Consider the following 19720-nt stretch of genomic DNA (forward strand, 5'->3'; position numbering starts at 1 on the left):
TACTCACCCCTTTGCAGATGGCCACAGCTTCCTTTGACATGGACTTGGGATAAGCCACATTGTGCTCCATGATGGACTGGAAGAGTTCATCCTCATCTTCCCCTTCAAAAGGTGCCTGTGGGACAGAGGGAGGGGTGGTAGAAGGACCCCTGCCTGGCCCTCCCCACAGCTTTCCATAACCAGCAGGGCTTCCTCCCTGGGGCCCAAGGTGAGACCTTGACTTCAGGGCTTTCAAGATGAGAAAACATGTTCAACAAACTTAGGCAACCCCAAGGCCAGCAAAGTCTGAGGTACTCAAATTCATGAGCTATTACTAGGCTGTTGTTTCTTCAAAGAGACCATGAAGAAACATGTGGCTGGGGGTAGAGGAGGACTTTTCTTGCAGATCACTTAAAATTCAATTACCTGCCCAGCCAACATTTCATACAGCAGGACTCCAAAGGCCCACCAATCCACAGACTTCCCATAGGGCTGATAAGCAATGATCTGGAAAACAGAAGACATCAGGGTGGCTGGCAGCCTTGTTGCTGGAGACTGAATTCACACATCTTTTATAGTAAGAGTAGATTTGCACTGGGCTGTCGGTCTCAGGGAAGAACTCTCCCAAGGCACGGTGCTGGCTTTCTATTCAAGACTATAGTGGCTACCACAGTCCTAGATGCAAGCCAGGGCAGAGTAGACAGAAAGAGCACAGTGCACCTGGGCTATTTCCTTACCTCTGCTGCTCAGGGATGAAGGGCAGGCTTCACAGAACCACCTGCAGCTGGGTAAACATCTGTGCATGGCACGTTGCCTTTTCAAGCACCAGGTGTGGTGTGTTGTTCTTTTTAAAAATTTTCTAAACTGTGGTGTTTTAGCCAGGAGAGATTATTTTTGTTTCTCACTGTACAAGTAAAAGCATTTACACAATAATATGGATATACTTATCACTACTGAACTATATATTTAAAGATGACTAAGACAATCAATGTTATGGTATATGGTTTTTTTTTTGTTTATTTTCATCTGTTTGGTCTTTTGTGCTTTGTTTTGTGTAGTTAGGACTTGAACCCCAGGGCCTTGAATGCTAGGCAGGTGCTTCATCAATGACCTACACCCACAACTCAATGTGATTCTTTTGAATCAGAATAAAAAATAAAACAGCTTAGGGAGAGATGGCTCAGCTGTTAAGAACACTGGCTGCTCTTAGAGAGGACCCAGTTCAATTCCTAGCACCCACATGGCACCGAACAACTACCCTTGACTCCAGTTCCAGGGGCTCTGATATTCTCTTCTGATCTCTGTTGGCATTGCATGCACCAGTGCCCTTGCATACAGGCAGGCAAAACACTCATACACATAAAATAAAAATAAATAAAATAGTTTAAAAAGTAAAACATTTTCCATTATTTTATATCTGTTATTCAGAAAATGCAGTTATGGTAAAAGAATTAAACAAAAGTCATTTATAATCCATTGTCAAGATAAACTCAGGACAAACATTGGTCTGTCTCCTTCTAGACTTGTATGAAGGTATCGTAAACTGGGTGTGCATCTGACATCAGCACAGGCACTTGTGTGCTGTGCATCTCTAGCACAGTGTGCTCTCCCCTTAGGTTTCCTATCATATTTGTATGCTGACACAATTAGTTTTTAAAAAAGATTTTGTTATTTTTATCTTTAATTGTGTGCATATGTATATGTATATGTGGGGGCATGTACACATGTATGTAGGTGGGCATGAAGGCTAGAAGAGGGTTGTTAGAACCCCTGTAGCTAGAGTTACAGGCAGCTGTGATCTGCCTGACATAGATCTTCTGCAAGAGAAATCCGTGCTCTTAACAGCTGAGCCATCTCTCCAACCTCACAATTGGCTTTTACCTCTGCATAGGATTCCATTTAATGGACATGCAAAAATCTGTCTTACTAATTCCCAGTTGTTTCCATAGTAAATTCCTAAAAGGAAGAATAATGGATCAAATAGCATATATGGCTGTAAGGGTTTTGTTAGCTATGTGACTGTCCATCTTTCAGGGTATAGGGTATAGAAAGAGCTATGTCAAAGGCGTGCCGTAGTAATACAGCAAAGATTGAGGGCTGAGGTTTGGGAGTCAGACAGTCTAATTCAAATCTCGATTGCTGCTTGCCAGGTGTGTGACCCTGAGGGAAGTTATTTAACTTCTTTAAATCTCACTTTCTTTTTTTAATAAAACAGACATACTATGTACACATTGGGGCTCTGTGCTAATGAATAAGATGCTAGGAACCTCTCACACATTATGCAGTCACGCTTGCTCTTTACTAGAATGTTCTGTCAATCAGTTGTTACTTATTTTACTCCATAAAAGCATTGAAGCAAATTTGGCTACGAGGTAAATGTCTGTTTCTCGAACTTTGCCTCTGATTTTAGCTTCTACTCTAAAATCAGAATGCAGAGATGTTGGTCCAAGGTTATTCAATTTCAGTTAGATAGGAGGAACGTGTTCAAGAGACCTATGGGCCAATATGGTGACTAGTGTTAACAATAAATTGCATTCCTGAATATTGCTATGACTGCCAGCTGTGGGAGTACACACCTATAATCCTAGCACCTTAGACACTGCTGCCAATTCGAGGTCAGCTTGGGCTACACAGTGAGACTGTTAAGGGCCAGTGAGATGGCTCAATGGGTAAAGGTAATTGCCTTACAAGCCTGACAACTCAAATTTGATCCTCAAAACGCACATAAAGGTAGAGGGAAAGAACCGACTCCACAAAGTTGTCCTCTGACCCCCACACATGGCATACATGCCACCTCTCATAGACATACATTAATAGTCATTTTTTTAAATTGCCGAGTACAGACTTTAAGCAAAAATGTATTAAGTAGTTTAAACAAAAAGGTCATGCTTTTGCAAACTAACTTAATTCAGTCCTTGCACAAATACAAAACATGTTATACACTATAGACATACATACATAATTTTTATTTGCAAATTTAAAATAGACAACTAAATCAAAGAATAAATAAATAAGAAATATACTGTGAAAGAAGTAACGGCAATTCTCAGAAGCCTTCTGTGAGAATGCTTCTCGGTGAAAACGTTTCCACACCTCGAACGTACTTCATCTTTTATTTGCTCCTCCTGACAACCCAAGAAGTTAATCCTTTTACAGAGAAAATTAGAGCCTTGGAGGTGGAAGAAGTTGTCAGAGGTGATGTGGTTAGGTAATGGTGAAAGTGACCTGCGGCAGCATCCTCCCGGCTGTGGGTTGGAGGAGGAGGTAGCCCACAGCACAGTTGAATTCGCTGTGTCCTCACTAGCTCCATGACCAGCCGGGAGCTGTTAGAGACCATGATCCTGGAGGGATTCTGATTCAGTGGGTACAGGCTGACACTTGAGAATCCTGAATTTTTAAAGTTGCCCCATGACTCTGAGTGCAGAGTATAGCCAGAGTTGGGAATTAGGAATCACTGGACTCATAATAGATCTGGGAACTATGTCAGAATGTGCCTAATACTGCCAAGAAGGAGTCAAATGGTAACCAAACTGAGTGCCATGCAGAGACACAAATACATTTACCTTACAAAAACATCAATACACAGATGGGAAGATGTATCCTAACCCTCAGCAACGTTTGAAATCCTGCGTGATCTCCCAGCCAGACTTTCTAGGGTCACACGAGTGAGTATTCATCTATTCAAAGGAAGCACCCAGCAGCGTTCTGTGTGCAACTGCTGCTGTCTATAAACAGTAATGTCACATTTATCATTCTCTACTTGTATGTTTTTCATTATTTTTCTTTTTTCATTTGTGGAACAGAGTCTGACTATGTAGCCCAACCTGGCTTCCAACTCACAAGGCTCCTGCCTCTGTTTCCCAAGGGCTAGAATTACAGGCGGGTATAACTATGCCTAGTTTGATTTTATTTTTTCTCTTACCGTATGTCTTGAGGACATTTCCGTACATTCATGTGCATTCACCTGACTCTCCTGATTTGGTGAGGAGTGACATTTTCTGTTGTAGGTCACGATCTCTTGCCTTTGCACCTACTGAGGGGCTCTGCTTCAAGTGAGTTCATACAGACATGCTGCAGTCTTGTCAAGGTGACATATGACTCCCTGACATGAATGTGGCATTTTTAGCTAATCACCCTTCATTGACAGGCATTGAGAAATAATTCTTGGAAGAAAGAAAGAATTTGAACACATACCCTTCTCTTTGTGTATGTTTGTGGCTGTGCATGTGTGTGCATCTACATGTGTGTGCTGTGTGTGAACTAGGTTTCTAGAAAAGGAATTGCATTGGCTCAGAGTGTGGACATTTTAAGCTTTATGCCAAGTTCATTCCATGGAGATTCTCATCACCATTGTTGTAGATCAAGTGATTGACAGTCAAGAAAAAAAGCAATTCTAGAATGTCCCTTTCCAAGACTGGATCCTATTTACTCAGTTTCTTTACTAAAAATTCCGTCAACAGATCATGCCACTGTTTGAAGTACCAACTCAGAGTAAAAGAGACAGGAATTGACTGCCTAGCAAAAATTAGTTTGCAATGCCCTGCTGGGAAAACCCATTCATTGACCACCTTCTTTGAGAAGGAAAATGCTCAGATGGACACTTACCTTTCATGTCTGTCTTTACCACAGGAAGACAAATCCGGAAGCACCACAATCACGGAAGCCCCGTGTTATAAGCCAACTCAGGGGATCTGTTCCTTTTTGTTGTTTGCTCTCTCAACAAATGCTTCAGTGTCATAATTAGGAGGCACCATGGCCATGTGCCACAACTTGACAACGGATTTTCACTGATGTGTGTTAGATGGTTCTTTTGAGTTTTACTTTAAAAATTTCCTAAACTTTGATGTATTTTGGGCCTAAGATTCTAGATGTGCTAATTTGCATGTGAGATTTAAAAGGGATGACTTAGGGTACAAGTTCAAGGCAGGTCCAAGATTGCCAGGTACCACCCTTGACCTTTTCCAGCCTTCACACTGCCCTCTGAGAGCAGGAGGGACATCATTGCAGGTACATGTGTATGAAGGGTCCCCTCTGTTCTCACCTCTGGGGCAATGTAGTCTGGGGTGCCACAAAATGTCTTGGTTGTTACCCCATCCCAGATGTTCTCCTTACACATGCCAAAGTCAGCGATTTTGATGTGCCCCTCGGAATCCAGCATCACGTTGTCGAGTTTTAGGTCACTGTAGCAAACATAAAATTGGGGGAATTTAGTTAAATGCCATTTATTTCAAATTAACCAACAGCTATTTGCTAGACATACATCATACAATTATTCTAGTTCTACGGGGACACAAAGGCAACTGTGAACCAGACCTTGCCCCATGGTGGCTTACAATCTGGCAGGGAGATTTTAAAGGGCCCACAAATCTCTGTGCTTTTTTTCAGTACACAGTGAACTGTACCAAGTGTCTTGCAAGGACACATTGAAACAGACTGTGTTATAATAAGCTTGGTTGTTATAGATTCTGATAAGTAGTATCATGGAAAGGAAGAAGACAAGAAAATAGTAACAGGAGGAGGAAGACGTCACCATAAACAAGGTGCCAGGAAGGACTTCTCTAAGGTAGTGGCAACTGAGCTTTAACCTAAAGAATATATGTTTCTGTTCTGTTATCGCCATCTGTATTGATCAGGAGAACTTTATATTCTGGGGAATTTTTGCATGTCTCCACATATAAAATTGTTCCCATATCCCACAGGATGTCTTCCTCCTAAATACCGATTCCATTGTCAACACGTTGTACACCAGTAGGTGCTCACTGGGCCAGACTGTCCTAGTCCTAATAGAAGATGGGAAAATAAAGTTCTCTAGGAGGTAAGAGATCTACTGCCTAATTCCCCACTGCATCATCCTGACTGGGTTCTGGGTGTCTGTGGATTCTGCCTGTGCTAGCATTTTGGGATGAGATCGCATCCTATTTCTTTGAGTGCCAATCTTTCCTGATCACCAAACCATGTAATGGGGGGTGGTGCTGGCCCTGACCTCTGGTCACAAGAGTGGGTATATGGGCCTGTACTACTGGCCAGTGGAAATAGCTGCTCACAGTGATTGGTTCAAGAATTGGCATGTTAGCTAATAGAAGACCAACCAAATCCTGACAGATTTGTGGTTACTCCTAGGAAAGAGGTGAGCTCTTTTTACATTAGACTGACTTGGAATATGAGTCTAGATATTCTAGACGTCCCTTGACAGAAAGAAGAAAGCAAATGGAGATAAATCAGAGCCTAGAAGGAAAGTGTTAGAGGAACACTTCAGATGTTCCTCTTCGGCTCCTCCAGTATGGCAGCCAATAAATCCTTCTTGTAAGTTAAGTTTGTTTGAACTGAGTTGCTGTTGTCACTTCCAGCTAAAGGAACACATCTTGAAAGTACATTCTGGCTGAATAATATTCCATGGTGTAAATTCCACGTACCATATTTTTCTTATCCATTCATCAGTTGGTGAACATGTAAGCTGTTCCATTTCCTGGCTATTGTGCATAGAGCCACAACGAATGTGGATGAGTAAGTATCTCTGCAGTAGGATATAGAGTCTTTGGGGCATATGGCCAAGACTAGTATAGCTGGATTGTGTGGTACATCTTCTTCTAGCTTTTTGAGGAAACTCCACACTGATTTCTAGAGTGGCTGCACCAGTTTGCAGTTTTTTCCTAGTGAATAAGTATTCCCCTTGTCCCACATCCACATCAGCATTTGCTGCCATTTGGTTTTTTTTTTTTTTTTTTTTTTTTTTTGGTCTTTTTGAGACAGGGTCTTCCTATAGCCCCAGCTATCCTGGAATTCACTATGCACTATGTAGACCAGGTTGGCCTTGAACTCAGAGATCTGCCTGCCTCTGCCTCCCAAGTGCTGGCATTAAAAGCAAGTACCACCACGCCTGGCATAACTTGGATTTTAGGCCATTGTTAATAACCATTTGTTTTTTTATTTCAGCCATTCTGACTGGGGAAAGATGAAATATCAAAATAGTTTTAATTTTCATTTCCCTCATGGCTAAAGATGCTGAAACACTTTTTAAAAAGTGTTTCTCAGCCATTTGTATTTCATTTTTTGGTCTTTTTGAAACATGGTCTCCCTGTAGGCCCAGCTTGCCTGGAACTTGCTATGTAGACCAGGTTGTCCTCAATCTCATAGAGATCCACTTGTCTCTGTGTCCTGAGTGCTGGGATTAAAGGTGTGCCTCACCATGCCTTTAATTAATAAAAGTATCTCTCTCTCCATATATATATACATCTCCTACCTGTCTCTGAGGTCTCTTCCAAGAGGAGGGCCATTTGTACCCACTGCAGATAGCAACATTCCTAGCCCATGTATCCTTGGCACTGTCCATGGCACCAACCTTATTCAGCCCTCGTGTTTGTCCTCAAGGCATGGTAGTCTCTGAATGCTGGGTTACAACTTAGAGGAGCCATACTATGCAGCAACTTGAATCAACTGAACATATCAGAGCTATGTGTAATTTCACTAATATATGACATCTCCTCAACTTGATCATGTGCCTAGAAACAGGGTCAACCTGAAAGTAAGGCAAGGTTTTCAAGAAGCTAGCAGCTAACCGGTCATATTCATTGCCACGCCACTCATCCTATAAGAATTGAGACCTAATGTTAGAATATAAAATGAGAATTAGGCAGAGTGCTTTGATATTGTACTATTTGTGTGTGTGTTTGCATGTATGTGTGAGGTATAGGTGTGTGTTCATGCATATATGTGTGTGTAATGCGATCTATGTGTGCACGTGTGTTTATATGTGAATGTGTGTGTGGTATATGTGTGCATATGTGTGCGTATGAGTGGATGAGTGATAAATGGGTATGCATGTATGTGAGTCTGTGGTATATGTGTGTGCATGCATATGTGTGTCTGCATTTGTGAAAATATGTGTGTATGATGTGTGCTTGCATGTGTGTGTGCATGCATGTGTGTGTGTGTGTGTGTGTGTGTGTATATACGTGGTATGCTTGCTCATGCAGGTACATGTGGAGGTCAGAGGCTCACATTTGGAAGTCTTCATCACTCCTCTGCCTTGTTTTATTTTGAGACAGGGCCTCTCACTACACCTGGAGCTCACTATTTTAGCTCAATTGACTGGACAATGAGCCCCAGGCTCTGCCTGTCTCTGCTCTGGACTCACACTTCTACACCCAGGCTTTTATGTTAGTGCTGAGGGTCTAAATTCAGGTCCTCATACTTGCACAGAAAGCCCTTTACCCCCTGAGCCATTTCCAAGTTTTGCATTTTTCTTTGTTTGTTTGGTTTTGCTGTTGTTTCATGTCATGTAACCCTCATTTCTGTATCAAAAGTGGCTAGGACAATTGTTTTCAATAATTCTATTAAGAAAAATCAACACGCATTTCAGAGTCAGTGGTCAATAAACCAGATACCAAGTTTGAGAAAAAAGGATCCATCCCTGAGCTGCAACCACTCCCAGCATGTTCTCAGAAAGGGAAAGTCTAACAGCTTCCTTGCCTTTTTCCCTAAGAACTGTCCGACTAAACAGAAGCCTAAACGAAGGAGGGGATTTGTAACACTTTAAAACACTTTGCCACTGTGAAGGTAATCTTTATGAAATCATAAAATGACACATTTAAACTCCCCAGTCAAAAGGTACAGGCTAGTTGAATGGATTAAGGAACAAAATCCATCTTTTTGCTGTCTACAAGAAACCCATTTCACCTTCAAGGACAGTAGTCACTGCCTTAAGTTGAAAGGGTAGAAAAGAATATTCCAAGCAAATGACACTAAGAAGTAAGAAGGGGTTGCAATTCTAATATCTGACAAAATAGACTTCAAACTATAACTAATCAGAAGAGATAAAGAGGGTCACTTCATTCTGATCAAAGGAACAAAAGGAGGGTCACTTCATTCTGAACAAAGGAATAGTTAACCAAGAAGATACTACAATCCTGAATATATATGCACCAAACTCTGATGCACCCAAATTCATAAAAACAACACTGCAGGGCTTTAAGATACAGATTAATCCCAACTCAGTAATAGTAGGGGACTTCAATATCCTACTGTTTCCATTAGACAGGTCAACTGGACAAAGAATAAGCAGAGACACATCTGAATTAAATGATATTATACATTAAATGGACCTAACTGACTTCTTCCAAATATTCCACCCAAGCACCAAATAATACACTTTCTACTCAGCACCTCATGCAAATAGACCGAACAAACATCTTCCAAATATTCCACCCAAGCACCAAAGAATACATTTTCTGTTTTCTTTTCTTTTTTTCTTTTTGTCTTTTTGAGACAGGGTCTCCCTGTAGCCCCACATTGTAGAGGGCTTTAATGTATTTGGCTAGGTAAAATATTCCTAGATATTTTTTGAGGCTATTGTGAATGGGAGGGTTTCCATGAATCACCCAGTGAGTTTCTTTTTAAAATTTTTTTATTTATCATTTTAATGCCCGTGGAGGTCAGACAATGGCACTGGATCCCCTGGAGCTGGAGTTATGGACAGTTGTTAGCTGCCACGTGGGTGCTTAGAATACAACACAACAAAACCTCTGTGCACTTTAAAAGCAGTCTTGAGAGGGAGATTTATACTCTAAATGCCTACATTAAAAAATTAGAAAGAGCCCAAATAAATGACCTAATATAGCCAGTGCTCTTAACAGTCACTGAGCCACCTCTCCAGGCCCTCAATTGAGTTTTTTAATAGTAAACAACTTAAATCAACGTTGACGATAATAATCCAGGAAAGAACGTGTGAAAGGATGTTGAGGAGCTCATGGAATCTCTAAGGAGGCTGGAGAACTAGGTGGGAGGCTCCACAAGCGACGAACTATGCTTGGTTGCAGTGCAGAGTGAACCCACTGAAGACACCTCAGACATTACCACTGGATACAAACATCTCTTGTTCTGTGAGGCTCTAATGCTGGACTCCACAAGTTGCTGCTGAGAACCACTTCTCCTCTTGCCTCTGGAGACCAGCTACAGATGATGATCATGGCCACTCTTAGCTATGGCCATAGTTCTTTGGTCACCAGGTTCTGATTCACAGTTTTGGGTGATGATGACTGAGTATCTAATCTGAGCCTGGGTCCTGTGCTTGACCTTGCTCATGGAAGTTATGCATGCATGTGAGCATCTAACATCTCCATTTTTTTTTTCCTTTGAGACAGGATCTTACTACATAGATCTTGAACTCAAGATCCTTCTGCCTCCTCCTTCCATGTGTTTGGATCACAGACATGTATAACTATAACTGGACCTCTTTTCTTTATAGTAATAAATGGACTTTGGTTCTATACACAAAGGAAAGCAATTCAGATACTGACTTAAAATATTGAAAAATACAATTAAAAAATGTCTTAGCAATGGACAAGGAAAGGAGGCCTATGTAGAGAGGGAAAAGAGAAAGAAGGAAAGGGGGAGGGAGAGGGGGAGGAGGAGGAGGGAGAGGGGGAGGAAGGCAGGAAGGCAGGAAGGAAGAGACAGACCATTCTGGAGAAGGGATGGTCTTAGCGCCTCAAATGCTCATCAACTCCAAATCTTGGTCTGGTTCCTGCTAGACTGAAAACTAGCCCTAAATCCTGAGTTCAGCTGACAAGAACTCTGTTTTCTCCCTTGGGCTGTGTTTTCTTCTAATATATGTGTAGTTCACATTTAATCTTCCCAGGAGCCTGGGTGGTTCTATTCTTTAGAAGGTACATCCTACACACAAGTTAGAACCTACTCTCACCATATCAGGGGAAAATTATATTGAGCAAACAATTTACCTGTGGTCCCTGTTTGGAAGGTTAAAAGCAACTGAAGTCATTGGCTTGAATGTAGGGTTCACACAATATGGACGATCATGTGTACCTTCTGAGACCAGAATTACATTTGGTTCAAGATGCTCTCATTAGGAGAGCGTGGAGGGAAACTTGGGGAGTTGAAGGGTTCCCATGTTCTGTGTCAAACTGACATAGTGACACATGTTCATTGAAGATGATCATGGGTAAGATAACCAAACGATTAAAATCAATTTCTTCTCCATTCTGTTTCTGTACATTCACTGGAAGGTCCATGAGGCAGACAAAACCACATCTTTTCTTGGCTTTCATCTCTCCATTATCATAAAATAGGGATAGTGGGGATGCAGCATGCTCAGGGATGTATGAACCCCCTCAAAGTCTCACATCACCACTATTGTGAATGAATAAAACATCAGGTATCTGAAGGGTTCTTGCCAGGTCCCCACTTTCCATTGCTCCAACCCTACAGCAGCCCTACCCGTACCTCTACACACTGCCTGGAAATAATCAAGACTCTGCGTATCATGTCCTTCAGTTGCAGAGCAAAAGGCCTAGGATTCTCCGGGTATCTCAACTCCAGACCACAATTTCCATGTTTTCAGAGGTGATTCTCAACCACCCAGCACCAGCAGGCCCCTCCTGTGATTGAATTTTCTCCATGGTATTTATCACTACTCAAAAAAACTATACTTTTAATAGTTTTCTTTATGTCTCTTTCTTCACAAGAGCAAGAATTTTGTCTGTTTTCATTTCTATTTCCTCTGCTCAGAGCAGCACTTAGCACATAGTAGGCTTTTAATGAACATTTGTCAAACAAGTGAATGAAATGGGCTTATATGGCTCTTCACAAAGCCTTTAAATAGACCCTCACCCATGCCAAGAGCTAATGGAACTCCATGCGCCTAGCAGTTCCTATTGCATAATAATCAGTCCATCCCCCATAGCCTGTACCATTCTTATCTGCATGGTGCAAAGAGAATTGTACACCCTGGACTCGCTGACAAATAGCAGCCTGGGGCTCACTAGCCTGCCTTGCATGAAATATGAAATGGTATGACTCATACAGCTATGATCACACACTTGCTTCTCCAAAAACCGGCAAATGCCAACTTCTGAAGTTAATCCTGTCTTTCAGGGAAAGCTACTCAGAGATCTATTTCCAAATTGTAGCTACATGCAAGCAAAAGTGTTTCATAATGATATGATTCCACCACATTCTGCAGCCAAGATTCTTCACTTGCTCCCCAAATGTGGGATCCAAGAGAAAGAAGCACCGGGAGCTCTGTGTTGAGCTTTCTCTTCTGAGAGACCCGGTGTCCTCATGTCTGAGGTCCCAAACAATCATTGGTGACACAGTCCATCGAGATTTTTCTGTCACCATGTAGAACTGCCCAAACTTTGCCAGGGCAGTGGGCGATGCTGCCTGGCAGAACACATGCCCAAGTTAGTACTGGAGGATTCCTCCCCCACCAAAGATTCTAATTTTAAAAGCAGCTGAAGAAAGAGGCAGGAAGGGAAGAGCTGAGGGAGACGGGAAGATAGAACAGCCATGGTCACTTACCGGTAAATGATACCCTTGCTCTGTAAGAAGAACAGACCGATGGCAATTTCTGCAGCGTAAAATCTGAAATAAAAAAAAAAGCAATGGGTAAAGTCAAGGATACCATATGCTTGGCAGCTCTCAGAATTCAATATAATATTGAACTAGGCACAGGGCGTGAAAAGCTCACACGGATGGTCAGCTACATATCCCATAATATGCTGAGCATATGGGTGGGTAAGAGTGTGGTTTAGAGAGTGATGAGGTCATCTTGAGGACACATGGGGGTGGGCAAGGATTCAACAATTGCATACTGGGGAGGGCATCATAGGGTAGGGTGGGCTGGATGATCAGTTCAAGGCACTGCAAGTGCAAATATCTCAATAATAGCATCTGGCACCTGTTGAAAGCTTAGCACACACATTTTAGGGGTTATCTGATTTAATTCTAAGTAGAATCCTATGAAATATGTCCTACTAGTACCTCCTGTTCTTCAAATGAGGAAACTGAGGCTTAGAGAGATGAACTCTGCGAAGGGCTTTGTGAAGGTACTCGGCAAATAAGAGGCACAGCCAGGATTGGAAACGGCAGGTGTCTGAAGTACAAGTTCTCAGTGAAGGTCCACCGAGAAGGAAAGAGGAGTTTTGTGTTTGCGTGTTTGTTTTGTCTTTCTTGTGGTTCTAAGAGTAGAATCCAGGGCATACAGGGCACAGTGCATCCTGGGCAAATGAGCTGCCACGGAACCACACCCCAGTCTTTTTTAACTATTCTGTGGTGGGGTTTTTGTTTGTTTGTTTGTTTGTTTGTTTGTTTGGTATAGTCTCACTCTGTAGCTCAGCTGGCCTGTACTTCTATAACTTATATACCCCAAGCTGGCCTCAAACTCAAAGTATTCCTGCCTCAGTCTCCCAAGTGCTGGGATCATAGCCATGTGCCACTGCACCTGGCTCAGGAAAGAGTATTAGAAAGCCGGTTATACCCCAAGGGTTTGTAGGGTGTTGGGAAACTGATAAACCCTGATGCTATGAGTCATGAGAAGAGGGAATTAGACCTGTGGTCAGCTAGATGTCAGATATAAAGGAAGAACCAGTCCCATGGGAATCGTGGCAAGCGATGCAAACAGCTTGATTTGGAAGCATAAGGCTGATGCAGAGTGGAAGGAGATGGGACAAACAGAAGAAAGCAGAAGCCAGTGGACACCCCCACCCAACATCCAAAACTGCAGAGTGGAATCCCAGATGAGCTCTGGGGCTATCTGGAGGGGTAGTAAAATCTTAGCAAACACCACAGGAACTGACGTCAGTTCCTCTCACCTGCTTGGTTTCTGCTCACCCTCAGGATTCTTAGCAAGGCAGTGGTCTGAAGAGATTTTTATAGTCACTCTGACTGGCTTATGAACTGAAGGAAACAAAATGGAAAAGCCACAGACCACTGCCGCCAACCAACCTGATTCTTCATCTCCCTGCAGACGGAGGGAGAGCAGTGCAGGAAACAGAAGGTGAGAAACACACATGGGTCGGATGTCTGCGTCATCCTCACACTAGCTCTGGAATTTGGGAGTGTTTCCCTCACCCTCTGGGTCTCAGTTTACTGGTTTGTAAAGCTGAAGTGATACTATCTCCTTCCCCATATTGCTCAGGACTAAATGAGACCATGTCAGCCCTTAGGTGTTGGTACAGAGAAAGCTCTCAATATATATTAGCACACGAATAAACAAAACCCACAAGGACATTCCCACAAGGAAGTTGTAAGACCTTTCTCAGGAATTAGGGGCAATAATCAGAGCTAGAGAAATAGCCATGGGTTTAGAGCTTCATGCTGCTATCAGGAAACATACGGAAACATCTTATAGTAAGCAGGGGACCTTTCTCCTTCGCCAAATACTTCTCACAAAGAAGAAGCCCAATATGTTGAAAAACCTTTCTTTGGCTAAAATTTCAAAGGAACTAATAGTACACCCATTTATCCCAAGGAAAGGGAACAGCATGAGTTCTCTCTTACACAGCGTGAGGCTCCTTGAATCGGCCAACTTGTTGGATGTGGTACATGAGGTCACCCCCGTTCACATACTCCATCACAAAGTACAGGCGGTCCTGAGGAAAGAAAGCAGACAGCAAAATCAGTATTTCATAGTTTCCCAGTCTCCAAAAGGGAAGCAGGGAATAACCAGGATTTACGATGACAGCTACCAGGACTCTGACATGTTCTCTCATGCTGGGCCTAGCGTTCCCTTCAGAGTAACCTCTGTGCCACTGTAAGTATGCAAGCTAGCGTAGGTGGGATGCAAATCACCTTTTAATTAATAACTACAAATTGAAATTCATTTGTGCTGGAAAATATAATTAACACATGAATCTTATGATTTAACTGATACTGTTTAGGGCAAGGTTCGCTGGGACAGAAAGTAGAAAATATGAGGTAGATCATTTTCCAGTAATAGGCAGCTATGGGAGCCAGCGTCCACTGGCTTTCTGATGACTGGTTCACCTCCTGGTATAAATGTCCTTACGCACTATCTTCCTGCAATGATTGGAAATAATTTGTGTAACAAATAGGAAGCATGGCTTTGGGACAAGGTCAAAAAGAGCTTCCAGCTTCCACCTTGCTCTTTTCTGGATCATGCCCTCCAGCTGCCTTGTTGTAAGGACTTTGGAGAAGTCTATTTGATAAAGAACTGAAGCCTCCTGACAACAGCCATCACCAGCTTCTCAGTCCTAAGAATGAACCATTCTAGAAACCAGTATTTCTGTTCAGTCAAGCCATTGAAGACTACAGTCCTGCCGGCCACTTGACTGTAACTTCATTTGAGATTCCCAAGTAGACCTTTGGGGAGGCCAAATCTTTGACAGACAAAAGCTGTGAGGTGATAAACGCTTACTGTTGCTTTAAGCCACAGTTTGTGGTACTCAGCAATAGACAGCTAACATGGTAACTAGCAAAACCCAAAACCAAACATGAATGATCAAAGTATGAAAAATAACAGCCTAGGAAGGCAGTGCTATGGTTTGTGCCTGGAATAACTTCTCAAAAGTTCATGTGTTGGAGGCTCGGTCCGTAATCATGGTAGTTACCTCTCCTGTCACTGTGGTTAGATACCTGGGATAGCAGCTTAAGGGGAAGAATGATTTGTCTCAGCTCATGGTTTGAGGGTCCAGTCCATTGTCACTTGACTCTGAGTTTCGAGACCCACATGAAACAGAGCATTATGATGGCAGTAGCATGAAGCAGACAGGAATTCTGTCAACCTTGGCAGACAGAAAATAGATGAGGGAATGCAGCAAGGGGTCAGGAATAACTACAATTCCCAGGGACACCCCCAGTGACCTGTTTTCCCCAGTTGTCCCACTTCCTCCATTTCACTATCTTATAATAATGTTGTCATATCATGATCCATTAGAGAATTAATCCATTGATTAGGTCGGACCTATGAGGCTCCAGTAACTCCCAAAAGTCCATCAGCTGGCAGCCAAGCCACCAATATACGAGCCTCTGAGGACATTTCAGATTCAATTAAAATGCCAAGGTATTTTAAGGGGTGGGATGTTTGGGAAGTGGTTGAATCATGAGTCTTCTGACCTCATTAATGGGTTAATTCACTTATGGGTTTTCATAACTTAATAAACTGTTGGGAGATACTGGAAACTTTAAGGTGTGGAACCTACGTGGAGGCAGTAGGTCACAGGGACAGGCCCTTGGAGGATATATTTTGTCTCTGTCTGCTTCCCCAGGCCTCTTTCTTTCCTCTGCCCTACCAGAGCTCCCCACTATCGTGTTTTGTCTCACCTATGGGGGTCTGTCGGGGAAAGTGACCATGGACAGAAATCTCTGAAACTGTGAGCCAAAAAAATCTTCCTTTCAAAATTGTTTTCCTCAGCTATTTTGTTACAACAAAAGTTGTTTTAGGCACAGGTATATTTCAGGAATTTTCACAGTGAGTCCAGCATATCACCCCAAATCCCTTAAGACTGAGGTCTAAAACCAAGGAGAGAAGAGCTGTGACCTCCCTATCAAGAGAGGGAATATTCTAATGAGACAGTTGTGTCCTTCCCTTCGGCTATCAAGCTAGTGACACAATGAATCCCAAAGAATCAACATTTGCTCAGAAATCCCAAGCTGGGGACGGGAATGTCTAAAGCCTAGTGCAAGTCAGAGAAGCTTGCCTCCCAGGAAGAGATTTCACACAGTTCTGACACTTACCAGACCACCTTGCAAGAGAGATCAGAGACAAGATGGGCCATGGAAGGGCAGGAGTAAACTGAGACCAGCACTGATTGTCATGCTTTCCTTCCACTTAAAGCTCAGCCTCATGTCAGAATCCTCTAAGACAGACTTCCTTTTCCCAATGTGGCCCCATTAAAAAAAATCTAATCTCCTCTCTCTGCTTTTTATAAACAACAACAAAAACCCTAATATAAGGATATATCCAGAAGTAAAGCAACCGGGACCAGAAAAAAAAATCTGTATCCCAGTTCAGGGAATTTCTCGACATGTTTCTCAAGGAATGCTGTGAACTCTCTCAGGTCCGGAGCTGTGTAAGGTGCACCTTGTACCATGAGGATTGCACTGTAAGTGCCCAGAGTGAAAGACCACAAGCTTTGGAGCCGAAGAGACTTTATTTAGGAACCTAGCTCTGCTTCTTGATAGCTGGGCATATCCGGAATTGTTAACATTTCGGTTTCCTCATTTGAAAAGTATAGGGAATCAAACCCTCGGTGCTGATGCTGGGGTTAATGAGGCAGGGGCGTCATGGTCCCTGGGAAACACCTACATGATATTTGCCTTCTCTTCTTCTGTCAAGGGGTGTTTGCTAAATGAATGAGCAACACCCCCTCTCCTCAGAGCATTTTTCTTGGGTTAGATCATTCCCTTGTGCTGCTTTCCTTTGGCTTGGAATGGCAGGGTCTGCGCACACTATTTGCAGAGAGCTACAATCCCCCTCATGTTCTCAGCCTAAAAAAAACTACTTCCTCTAAATTAACCCACCCAGTCTAAATTAGGTCTGCTTCTTACGTTCTTCCACGAACCTCTGTGGAGTTTTCCCTCTGATCACATCATAATTTGTAATGATACATTTAACTGGATGACAGTCTAGTCAATCTATTTATTCATTCATCCATTAAATAAAAATATTTACAGAGTCCTAGGTACCATGTTATAGGTGCTAGAGATAAAAGCAATAAACAGCATCAACAAAAATTCCCACCTTCTATGTTTTAACTTAATGAAGCGATACTTGATAAAGACAATACTAGATATAATAAATAACTATACAAAGCGTTAAAAAGTCATAAGTGCTATGGAAAAAAACAAAGCAGAGTAAAGGGACTGCATGTCAGCTGGATGAGACAAGGACGGGAGACTTCCATTTCAATAAAGTGTTCGGGTTTACCCTCATTGAGAAGCTGCTTCAGCAAAGACTTCAAGGAGACAATGAAGGCAGCTACTGGATACCTAGAACAAGAGTTTATCTGATGGAGCAAACAGCCTGTGCAAAGGCCCTGGGTGAGAGCATGCCTGATGTACCTTAGGATCATTGGTGAGGAGAAAAGAAAGGAGACAGGGCAGGAGAGGAGACCAGAGAGGTGTTGAGGACTCAGATATAGTAAAGCTGTGTGGAAGAATACAAAGATTTGGGGCTTCACCCTTCAATGCTAGATAGCACTGAATGTCTACCACTGTATAGGGGGAGCCCAGCACCATCCCTGGCCTAAGCAAGTCATCAATATGAATTAACCAAGTGAATGGATGAGCTACACAAGAGTTTGTGGGCATCTGAAGCAGGAATCATGAATTGGAAGGTTGAAAGTCGTGGCTCAGCAGCTTCTCGATGGAATGGACCTTGGAAGATCATCTTTGTGTCTCTGAGCCTGATTCTCCCTTAATACAATGACGATTGTATAACCAGCCATCTCCAACAGACTGGCTCAGATAAAACATGCAGGCTATGTACTTCAAGTGTGACAAAGATGAGAGGCCATCATCTGGGCTTTTAAGCCAGACCAGTGCTTCTCAACTCAAGCCCTGTCTCACTTTAACTGATCACCAAGTCAATTTGGTGGGTCTTGGTCATTTTTTTAAAGAAAGAAAAATTAAGTAAAAATTAGAATTGAAAACAGCCTAGAGGGGGTCAGAGTCCCCTGTACATAGCACCAGTAAATATGATTTTGTGAAATGTGGAATGGGTCATGTTAGTTGGTAAGGCTGAGCTTCACAAGAGGTTTCACAAGAGCCATTGTGAAGGCTATAAACACAAGAGAACAGGGGAAATGTAGCATAAAAACAAGAGAACGGGGGAAATGTAGCATAAAAACAAGAGAACGGGGGAAATGTAGCATTGAATTTCCAGCTCTGAGCTTAATAGAGGAGTTGAAGCATCATTCCACTGCTAATTTGCTGTGCATTGCTAAGCAATTATTTAACCTCTCTGGTCTCCAACTATCTCTTCATCTATAAAGTGGACATTCTTAACTTGCCTATTGTATACTAAACAAAATGGCATATGTAAACAGTCCTAGAAGATGCTGGTTATAGAACAAATGTTTAATACATCATTTAAAGAAAAAAAATCTTCCTTACAGTAAATAAAATTTTATCTTACATCCATATAACTTATAGGAACTTATGTGCTTGTCAAGTATGTATATTAATAGTTATTACACTAACAATAATGAAATGAAGCCACCATGATCTGGCACTTGCTCTGCTACCAAGTTAAGTGCTTGTGATAGTTTGAATGAAAAATGTCCCCTATGGGCTCAAGTATTTGAACACCTGGTTGGTGGCGCTGTTTGGGGGAGGTCACAGAACCTTCAGGAAGTGTGGTCTTGCTAGAGGAAGTACGTCACTAAGGGTGGGCTTTGAGAGTTCACAGCCTAACCCCGCTTCCAGATCACTCTCTCTGCTTCACGTTTGCATTTCAAGGCACAATCTCTCCACTTCCTGTTCCTGCCACCATGCCTGCTCCATACTGCCGTGTCTCCCTGCTATGACGGACCCTTAGCCCTTTGGAACCATAAGCCAAAAATAAACTCTTCCATAAATTGCTTTTGGTTTGGGGGTTTTATCACAGTGACAAAAAGAAACTAATGCAGCACTTTATATATTTTGTTTCTCTATCTCTAAATGGTCCAACATGATAAATACCATTCTCCCCCATCTTAAGACAGGAAAGCTGACACTCAGACAGAGTAAGTAATTTGTCAGTAGTCACTCAGCTGTTGTCCTAGTTTGCTTTCTATTGCTGTGATAAAACACTAACTAAAACCAGCTTGGGGAGGAAACAGTTTACTTGGCTTGCAGGTTCATCACTAAAGGAAGTCAAGGCAGGAACAGAAGCATAGAACATGGAGGAATGATGTTTACTGGCTTGGTCCCTCTGGTCTGCACTCAGCCTGCTTTCTTATACAACCCACAATCACCTGCCAAGTAGTACCAGGCACTACCCATA

General features: G+C 42.4%; 1 protein-coding gene across 2 annotated transcripts in view; it reads right to left on the reverse strand.

Moving 5' to 3' along the window:
* The window catches only part of Prkcb (protein kinase C beta), a 394800-nt gene that overhangs the window by 47165 nt on the left and 327915 nt on the right, over nt 1-19720 (reverse strand). For both annotated transcript variants that reach the window (XR_607822.3, XM_008849211.2), the window contains exons 11-15: nt 14275-14366; nt 12295-12357; nt 5021-5159; nt 406-486; nt 8-115 (exon numbers count right to left, since the gene is read on the reverse strand). Coding sequence is in view for 1 of the 2 variants with exons in the window: in XM_008849211.2 (XP_008847433.1) it covers nt 8-115; nt 406-486; nt 5021-5159; nt 12295-12357; nt 14275-14366 (483 nt within the window). In the remaining variant the exon portion in view is untranslated. The remainder of the gene's footprint in view (nt 1-7; nt 116-405; nt 487-5020; nt 5160-12294; nt 12358-14274; nt 14367-19720) is intronic.

Source organism: Nannospalax galili, unplaced genomic scaffold (assembly GCF_000622305.1).
Source record: "Nannospalax galili isolate Female #2095 unplaced genomic scaffold, S.galili_v1.0 scaffold84, whole genome shotgun sequence".
Classification (NCBI taxonomy): domain Eukaryota; kingdom Metazoa; phylum Chordata; class Mammalia; order Rodentia; family Spalacidae; genus Nannospalax; species Nannospalax galili.